This window comes from Elephantulus edwardii, unplaced genomic scaffold (genome assembly GCF_000299155.1).
Source record: "Elephantulus edwardii isolate Elephantulus edwardi_28Jun2011 unplaced genomic scaffold, EleEdw1.0 scaffold00057, whole genome shotgun sequence".
Lineage (NCBI taxonomy): Eukaryota > Metazoa > Chordata > Mammalia > Macroscelidea > Macroscelididae > Elephantulus > Elephantulus edwardii.
The window spans coordinates 13537860-13548314 of record NW_006399807.1 but is presented as its reverse complement, the minus strand read 5'-3'; the positions used below and the strand labels follow the sequence as shown (position 1 = coordinate 13548314).

Genomic DNA, 10455 nt, shown 5'->3' with positions numbered 1-10455 from the left:
GTGAAGAGATTGAGATTGTTCACAGCTTCAGTTTGCTTGGCTCCACAATCAACACTCTTGGCACCAGCAGCCAGGAAATTAAAAGACGTATTGCCATGGGAAAGTCTGCTGTTAGGGACCTCTCTAAAGTACTCAGGAGCAACGGTGTGTCTCTGGAGACAAAGGTACGTCTGGGACAGGCCATGGTTATTGCAATCACTTGTTATGCATCAGAGAGCTGGACAATGACCAAGGAGGATAGAAGGAGAATTGATGCTTTTGAGCTTTGGTGTTGGGGAAGAGTACTGAAGGTGCCATATGCTGCTAAGAGAACAAACAGATTCATCCTGGAGAGGGTTAAACCAGGCTGCTCCTTGGAGGCAAGGACTCTGAGGCTTCGTCTGACCTACTTTGGTCATGTTGTAAGGAGAGATCGGTCCTTGGAGAGGGACATCATGCTTGGGATGGTGGAGGGCGGGTGCAGGAGGGGAAGGCCCTCTGGGAGATGGATTGATTCGGTGACTGGGGCAATCAGGATGAGTGTTATCAGACTCAATGAGATTGGCACAGAGCAGAGTTTAGAGCTATTGTACATAGGGTCGCTATGAGCCGCTAGCAACTGGACGGCACATAACAGCAACAACATATAGCAAGTGATTTCTTTACACTTCAGGTTTATCATTTGATGCATAAGAATGAGAATTCTTTTATTTGACAGAATGCTTTGAAAATTCAGTGACTTACAGTCTATTCAGTACAGTTCTTTCTAGGTAGAAAATGCTTACAAAAGGATTAAGTCCATCACAAGTGAAATTGCCATGAATTAGACTCACCTTGAAGATGTTGGGTTTGTGGGGTTTTTTGTTTGTTTGTTTGATTAGTTAGTAATTTCAAGTACTTGTTTTGTTCTTGGTTAACATGACTATCCTGGTGAAGTTTTTGTCTTCCTGGAGTTTATATGTTAAATAAAAATATATCAAGATCTGGGAATATAGTCTGTAGAATGTTGGACTAATGTCCCTCTTAGTGAGCTGCTCTCTGGTGGCAGAGTGGTAAGGCAGTTGCTTCATGGGAGAAAGATGGGTAATCTCCAATACAATTAACTGCCTCAGAATGTCTCTTGGAGGGTCAGGTACGAGTAGTTTCTAACTCAATGGTACACAACAAACAACATTTCTCAAGTTTACTTTGTTCTTCTTTTACTCACTCACCCAACCCACTCATTCACGTCTGTTCCAACTCATAGAGATTCTCCGTGGATTTTCCAGTTCTGTATATCTTAATGGGAGAAGGTTGCCCGTCTTGTTCAATAGTTGGTGGATTTAAACTGCTTGAGACACAGCCTTAATGCAGTACTTTTGAGTTGTGGAGCTGGAAAAGAGTATTGAATGTACCATGGGCTGCCAAGAGAACTAGCAGATATGTCCTGCCTGGAATGAATGAAACTAAGCTGCTCCTTAGAGGCAAGGATTTTGAAGCTCCATCTCACATACTTTGGGTATGTTGCAAGGAGGGGCCAGTTCGTGGAGAAGGACATCATCATACTTGGAAGGGTGGAGAGACAGCTCAAGAGAGGAAGCCTGTGGATGAGATGGATTGACAGATCAATAGGGGTAGGTGTTGGAGACAGTGAGACTGGTTCAATATAGGGCAGGATTCACAGCTTTTATATGCAGGATTGCTATGAGTCGCAGGCAACTCAGTGAAAACGACACAGATTACATCCACTAAAGCCTGATATATTTTTGTATGACAAATAAACTCTAAGAAAACAAAAGCTATACACTGCAGCTGTGTAAGCCCTAAGAACAGTACGTAGCACAGACCTAGATGGGGACCTCTACAAATTACTGAGGAGCAGTGATGTCAGTTTGAGGATAAAGGTGCACAGATTGAGACCACAGTCTTTACAGTCACTTGGTAAGCATCTGAGATCTGACAACCACTAAGGATGACCGAAGAATCATTGATGCCTTTGAATTGTGGTATTAGAGAAGACTGTTGGATATCCCATGGACTGCCAATAAAACAAACAGATATGTCTTAGAGAACGTGCAGCCAGAGTGCTCCTTAGAGGCAAAGACAATGATACATCATCTCATGTACTTTAGACATGTTTCTAGGAGGCATTATTCTTTGGGGAAGGACATTATACTTGGGAAGATTGAGGGACTGAGAAAGAGAGGAAGACCCTCAGTCAGGTTCATTGACACAACAGCTGTGGCAGTGGGCTTGGAGTATTGGAGATTATGAGGATAATACAAGACAGGACAGGGTTCAAGTCTATTGTTCATAGGGTCACTATGAGTCATATTCAACTCAATGGCACCTAACAACTACAACAGTGGGTAAGAAGTTTGACAAGTTGTCCAACAGGAAAGTGGTTCAGATCAATCAGCTGCTCAATGGGACAAAGATGGGCTGCCCCCTATTATAACTGCCTCTGAAAACCCACTGAAAAGTCATCTGTGAGTTGGTCTGACTCTGTGGCAGTGAGCATGTTTTGGGTTGGCATTTTTAATTGGTTTTATTTTTCTAAAGAAAGTTATTGGGATTTTAGTGAAAGTTTATAGAAAAGATGTGTTTTTATTTATGCATTGATGCACACTTCTTTGTAATGTACATCCTTTTCCAGATTAATTGTCATACCTAATTAACCATTTCTTTAGCATAATCCTTTCCTTCATCATTCCAGTGCAATGTTCATTTATCTGTCCACTCTTTTCCTATTCTTCCCCTTGTTAATTCTATTTTTAATTTTTTTATTATACTAGTTTATTTAAAAAATTTGAATACATTGTTTTCCAGAACAGATTCTTCCAGTTTCACTCACTTCCTCCCATCATATTGTACAATTCCATGATTAATCCTCCCCTCCCCCTACACAACCTCATCCCTCTGCTACCACCTTCCCTCTCCCCTTGAATCCTTATAGTCGTTCTACAATAATGGTTTTATACAATATTTATCCTTGTGGGACTGAGTTAGTTCACTCAGCACAATGCTCTCCAGTCCCTCCCAAGTTAAGTAATAATTTACAAAATCATCACTCCTGTGTGCTGCATAGTAGTATTCCATTGTGTGAGTGTACCATAATTTCTCAATCCATTTGTGGTTGGATATCTGTGTTGTTTCCATGTCCTTGTGATGGTAAATAATGCTGCTGTGAACACTGGTGTACAAGTCTCCATTTGTGCCTCAGTTCTCATTTTTTTTTTTTTGCACATTCAATGATTTATTCATTGTAAATACCTTTTATAAGAAACAAATGCAGGCTATACACATGGATTTCACCTGATGGTATGCATAGGAATCAAATAGATTACATTTGTGGAAAGACTTGCTGGAGAAGCTCAGTAACAGCAGTGAAAAACAGGCCAGGTGCTGATTGTGGGACAGACCACTAACTACTCATATGCAAATTCAAGCTGAAGTTGAGGAAAATTAAGTCAAGTCCATTTGAACCAATATTTGCCTTAAGTGAGGGTTGCAGAGTTCTCATTTTTTCAGGGTATATTCCAAGTAGTGGAATAGCTGGGTCATATGGAATTTCTATGTTAAGTTCTTTTAGGAAGCTCCAGAACCGCCTTCTGGAATGATTGTCATCTTACAATCCCACCGACAGTATATAAGAGTTCCTTTCTTGCCACGTTCTCTCCAACATTTATTACTTGCTGTCCTGTTAAACTTTGCCATTGCTACTGGAGTGAGATGGTATCTCATTGTGGTTTTTATTTGTATCCCTCTTATTGCCAGTGATTTTGAGCGTTTTTGCATATCTGTTTGCTATTCAAATATCGGCCTCTGTGATAATTCTTGCCGTGTCTTTTGCCCATGTTGTAAGTCTTTTTCTTGTGGAGGAGTATTCTTTAGACTTTAGTTACAAGACTCTTGTCTGAGATAGTATTATCAAATATTTGTTCCCAGTCTGTAGGTTTTCTTTTCACTCTGTTAAAAAAATTTTTGATGCATGCATGGATTTAATCTTCAGAAGGTCCCATTCATCAATTGTGTATTTCTGGCTGTATTTGGCAGTCTTTTTATACCCTGAATTAGCACATCTGAGCTTAATCGCAGTTTGTCTCTTAAGAACTTTATAGTTTTCGTCTTCACTCCCAGGTCTCTGATCCACCTTGAGTTGAAATTTGTGTACAATGTAAGATGTAGGTCCTGTTTCAGCTTTCTTCAGGTAAAAGTCCACTTTAGCCAGCAACATTTGCTGAAGAGGTTGTCATTTTCCCATTGAATAGATTTTATTTCCTTGTTGAATATCACTTGGTCATAACTAACTTGATCTATTTCTAGGTTTTCAATTCTAGTCCATTGGTCTGTGTGCCTGTCATTGTACCAGTACCATGATGTTTTGATTACTACTGCTGTGTAGCAGGTTTTCAGGTCAGAGTGTGATATGCCTCCAACCTCATTTTTGTTTCTCAGAAGTGTTTTGCTTATTTGGGTCTTTTGCCTCTCCAAATAAATTTTAACAATTTCTCTTTCCGTCTCCTTGAAAAATGAATTTGGTATCTGGATTAGGATTGTGTTGAACATATAGATTGCTTTTCATAGGATTATAATTTTCATGATATTGAGTCTTCCTATCCATGAACAGGTACATTTTTTTCATTTCTTGAGTCTTTTATTATGTCTTACAGAAATGCTCTACAGTTTTCTTTTTATAGGGCTTTTGTATCTCTAGTTAGGTTCACTCCCAAGTATCTCAATTTGTTGTTGGCTATTGTAAATGGTATTGCTTTTTTTTATTTCATTTTCTGAGTTCACTTTGTTACTGTAGTGGAATCCTTTTGATTTTTGTATATTGATCTTATATCCTGCCACTCTACTAAATTGTCTTACTAACTCTAACAGGTTTTTTGTTGAGTCTTTGAGATCTTCTGTGTATACTATCATATCATCTTCATATAGTGACAGCTTAACCATCTCTTTGCCTATCTGAATGCCTTCTATTTCCTTCTCTTTTCATACTGCCCTAGCAAGCACTTTCAATACAATATTGAATAGACGTGGTGACAGTGGGCAACCTTGTCTGGTCCCTGTTCATAAGAAAAATGCTTTTAGTCTTTCTCCATTGAGAATTATGTTGGCTCTTGGTTTTGCATGTATACTTTTCACTATTTTGAGGAAATTCCCTTCTATTCCAGTTTTGCTGAGTGCCTTTATGAAGGGGTGTTGCATTTTGTCAAATGCCTTTTCTGCATCAATTGCTGAGATCATATGGTTCTTGTTATTTACTTTGTTAATATAGTGAATTACATTGATTGTTTTTCAAATCCCACTTGGTCATAGTAAATTATTTTTTTATATGCCTTTGGATTCTGTTGGTGAGGACTTTGTTTATAATTTTTGCATCTGTATTCATGAAAGATAATGGTCTGTAGTTGTTGTTGTTTTTTTCCTTGGTAGTATCTTTGCCTGGTTTTGGTATTAAGGTTATGCTTGTTTCATAGAATGATTCTGAAAGTGTTCCCCCTTTTTTTTCCTTCAATTTTTTCAAATATTTTAAGTAGAAGTGGTGCTAAATCTTCTCTGAATGTTTGTTAGAATTCAGCATGTTTATTGCAGCTTTGTTCACAATAGCAAGGAGTTGGAAACAACCTAAGTGCCCATCAACAAACGAATGGATAGAGAAGCTGTGGTATACTCACACAATGGAATACTACGCCACATTGAAAAACAAAGAACTCATGCAATATTATTCAAAATGGGTGACCCTGGAGGACATTATGCTGAGTGAAATATCTCAGTCACAAAAGGACAAACACTGCATAATTCCACTGTTGTAGAATGGGACTGACATCAGGGTTAGGATAAGAATGAGAAAAACTGGATAAATTATGTATACTGCATTGAAACAGATGAGGGAGAGAACAGGTTAAAAGAAATATATGATAGGGTATTATGGTTATCACAAGAGTCCAGAATGAAGGTTGCCTAGTTGAGGGTACTCAGGGCAGGGTTGGGGTGTACGGATTGTATACCAATGAAGGAATTTTTCTTTTCAAAGAGAAGAGCAAACTGGGGGGAGGGGTGGGCAGGGAGAAAAGTACAACAATGAATGAATGGGAATCCAAAATCTCTGTAAATGTTCATTAAAATTAATAAAAATTTAAAAAAATCAGCTGTGAAGCCATCTTGAACATAATGTTTTAACTTACCTTTTTACAAGATTCCCTGAAAGTCCTTAAAATAATTGTAACTCAGTTATTTGAGTTCTTATAGACAGTAATTTGTATCATAGTCTAAAAACATTTATTATTGACTAAGAACCTATTCATAGCTGACCATCCAGTTACACAAGAGATTGCCCATTTTTTCTCCCACAAATCTAATGGTGAATTCAAATTACCAGATTTTAATTATGCAGACTACACAACTAGAGTGCTATCTTGGGGTAAATGTATTTATAAATTCTATTTTAGCCTCTGATGGTTAAATATTTGAAATAGACCAAACATATTTGTTGGGAATGTCCATGTGCTGTACTTAGCATTTTAGAATATCAGAGTTCCTATGCCCTAAATGATTTCTCCTCACCATAAAAATCTATAGACAGAATGTGTGAAAGATATTTAGTAAGAATTTGTAAAAGAAGCAAATACAGCATGAAAATGGCTAGATCTGTCCACAATTAACTCTACAAATGGGAAATGTCCACATTAATAACATCCATATTACCAAAATAATAGCTACATCATCAGACATGGCTTACACACTCTGCTGTGCCTTCTTCTACTAGTCACTGGTCTGATGTTCATTAAAAATTGACTCACAGATTTTGTCACAATGAGGTTTATTAAGGAAATAGTTTGGAGAGTAAAGGAAGCCAAGGATGTCACACAGTAAAAGTTTTAGTACAGCAGTCTCGAGGCAGAATAACAAGAAGACAAAATTCCTTAATTAGTTTAAACAGTTTCTCAGTCAACAAGTCTTAAGTCCAAGTTTGGTCCAGCAACATAAATACAAGAAACCTGTGGTTGCTTCAGTCATCCTGCAAGCTTTGTCTGATAGCAGTCCCAAATTAACTCTTCCTTCAGTTATCTGACAAGCAGAACCTTTAACTCTGGCTTCCTCTTAGGAGATAAAGCTCCATCAGATTACACCTTGCCACAGTCTCTCCACAATCTGACTACCTTTATCTCTTATGGCCTTATAGCTGGTGATGATGTTGAAGATGTTGATCAAAGCAAACAGTGTCTCTGCAGTTGAGGCAGGTGGAAACTACAACTCCAGCAAAACTCTCCATCAAATATGAAGGAGAAATGATTCTTTACAGAAAAGAAGGAACTTAAGGAGTTTGTAAAAACAAAACCAAATCTACAACATTTTAGGGAAGTCCTTCACACAGAGAGACCAAAGAAAAGCAGATGGACCATATTAACCGAAATAACAGAAAAAGAAACACAGCAAAATGACAGCAATAAAACCTGACCTGTCAATAATCATACTTAATGTATTGAGACTAAATGCACCAATCAAGAGGGGGGAAAATAGTAGAATGGATAAAAAAAAAGACCATCTACAACAAACACATCTAAGAAATGAAAAGAAAGATACACTCAAAATCAAAAGCTAGGGGGGAAAAAACCCATAACAAGCAAATGGCATCCACAAAAAGTAGGAGTGGCAATTACTAATCCCTGATAAAGTAGACTTGAGGATGAAAACCACCATAAAAGACAAGAAGGGCACCATATAATGGTTAAAGACACAATAGAAAAGAAAACATAACTGTGGTCAACATCTGTATACCACATGATAGACCTGCAACAAACAAAAAACAATGGTGAATAAAATTGAATAAGGAAATAACACTACAATAGTGGTATGAGACTTTAATATACCACTTCCACTAAGGGATAGGTCAATTCAAAAGAAACTTAAAGATTCAGAATATCTAAACTGTACATTCAGCCAACTTGACCATAGGACGTATTCAGAGTACAGCACCCAACCAAAACTCAGTTCAATCTCAAGTGTGCATGGAACATTCTACAGAATGGATCATGTCTTAGGGCTCAAAGCAAACCTCAGCAAATTCAAAAACACTGAAATAATGCAAACTATCTTCTCAGACCAGAACCACCAGAGGATAAATTTTATAAAATCACTCGTGTGGAAACTAAATAACACCCAGATAGAACACAGTTGGGTTGCAGAAAAAAAATGAAGAATGAAATTTAAAAAGTTCCTCAAAAAATGACAATGGAAATACAATGTACAAAACCTCTAGGATGCAGGTAAGGCAGAAAATTCATATCAATAGGCAAACACATAAAAAGAAAGAAGCAAAATTAATGATCTGACTGAGCACCTTCATCAGATAGAAAAAAGAACAACAATCTAACCCACAGCCTCCAGGATAAAGGAAGTTAAAAGAACAAGAGCTAAAATCATTGTCATAGAAAACAGAAAAACTCAGTCAACAAAACCAGGATCTATTTTTTTAAAGGGTCAATAAAATTGACAAACAGTTGGCAAACTTAACAAAAGGGTGGGGGAAGAAGACACAAATAACCCAATTAAGGAATGATAGAGGTGACATCACAACAGAACCAAATGAAATTAATCTGTAATATCAGAATATTATGAAAAGCCATACTCTAAATATTTGAAAACTTGGAGGAAATGGACAAATTCCCTGAAACCCATGCCCTTCCCAGCTTGGGGGGTTGGGGGCTGTACATCTTCCTAAGGCCCCAGTTTACAAAAACCCATGTCTAGAACAATAAATCCCATTGTTTCTGACATTAGCTGTAAAAGAAGCCAATGTAGAATGGACATGGCCAAATCTGTCTACAGTGAACTCTACAAAGGGGGACGGCCCTCATTAATAACATCCACTGTACAAAAACACTGGCTCAAGGTCAGACATCGCTCTCCCACTCTGCTGCACCTACTTCTGTTAATCACTGGGGTCCGGTGTTCATTGCTGATTTACTCACAGAACTTACTTTACGCACAGCTGTGGAATTTATTAAAGAAATAGTTTTGGGGGGAGTGTGAAGGAAGCAAAAGATACACACAGTAAAAGTCCCAGTTTAGTCTGACAGTCCCAAGCCAGATTAACAAGACACAATTCCTCAGTTAGTTCAGATGGCTTCTCAGTAAAAAATGAAAGTCTAGGTTCAGTCCTGCAACACAAATGCAAGAAGCCTCTGATTTTCTCAGTTGTCCTACTAGCTTTGTCTCCTAGCAGTCACGAGTCAGCTGTTCTTCCTTAGATTGTCTAACACGCAGAACCTTTAGCTCTGTATCCAGGGCTCCATCAGGCCACACCTTGCCACAGGCTCTCTAGAGCTGGTGATGATATTGAAGATGCTGATCAAATCATGTGTCTACAGTTGGGGCAGGTGGCGACCATGACCCCAGGGAGGCTAAGGCAATGAATATAAAAGCCATTTTCAAAAGTTCTAACACCATAGAATGGGAAACCATACTTAAAAAAAACAACAACAAAAGAACAACAACAACAAAAAAGACACTAGGTATCCTGGTATTTTGTGCTGTGTGGTCCATTTTATCCTCCATCTTAAAATATATTTCAAATCGTAATTTATCAGCTAAGTTCATTTAAATGATTGCTTATTCAGAATATATTGAAGAATTTCTCAAGGTAAATACTATTTGAATAAAACTTTTAACTGAATGTTTCTATCCTAGTTTTGTCATTAATTTTGAAGTCTTGAATAGGTCTGTGTGAAAGCAGGTAGACAGATTACATGACGTTAAACTACTTTTTCATTATCCAAATTTATGATATGTCACTTACCTTTATTCCCGTTTCAAAACATGGTAAAGTTAGACTAATATTATCTAAGACGTTTGCTCACATTTTCTAGTCATGTATTTTATTACTTTTTATGTAACTATTGTCTTACCTCTTTCATCAGGTGAAGATTTTTCTGTTCCTGATTCATAGTAATCAGGTGTGATTTTAAGTTTCTTAAACATCATCACTTTTCATTAACTATTTCAATTAGGTATTTTGATAAAGCAGGGAACATGGGGAAAAACAGTGACCCAGTATGACTTATATTTGATTTTTTAAAAATAATTTCTTCTTAAGCTGTAACCTTTTTATCCCAAAAACTTAATACTGAAAAATAGGCATTCTCTTTTGGAAATTGGTGATATTTCACAAGTAACATGAGTGTACTCTGAACTTTGGATTGGAAGTAAGGAACTCAAGTTTATTCCAAAGTTAATATTAAATACGGATTTGATTGTTTAGTCTTAATGTTATAATGCATTCATTTGAATATGTCACTATGAAAAGATTTATCTCACAATTTACTTGACTTTTTTCCACAGCAAATGAAAACTACAAACAAATAGCAATGTGCATTCTGTACCACATAAGCATGGATGACCGCTTTAAATCAATGTTTGCATATACTGATTGTATACCACAGGTAAGTTGTTTTAGTGTTTTTTTTCTATTATAATTTTTTATTTTTA

The 10455-nt window shown here is 37.2% G+C and overlaps 1 protein-coding gene and 1 pseudogene across 1 annotated transcript in view; one reads left to right on the top strand and one right to left on the bottom strand.

Annotated features, from left to right (window-relative positions):
* Positions 1-9948, bottom strand: part of LOC102843656 — a 28214-nt pseudogene extending 18266 nt beyond the window's left edge.
* KIFAP3 (kinesin-associated protein 3) overlaps positions 1-10455 on the top strand; it is a 213303-nt gene that overhangs the window by 78085 nt on the left and 124763 nt on the right. The window contains exon 10 of the mRNA XM_006887460.1: positions 10309-10409. Within this exon, the coding sequence (XP_006887522.1) occupies positions 10309-10409 (101 nt within the window). The remainder of the gene's footprint in view (positions 1-10308; positions 10410-10455) is intronic.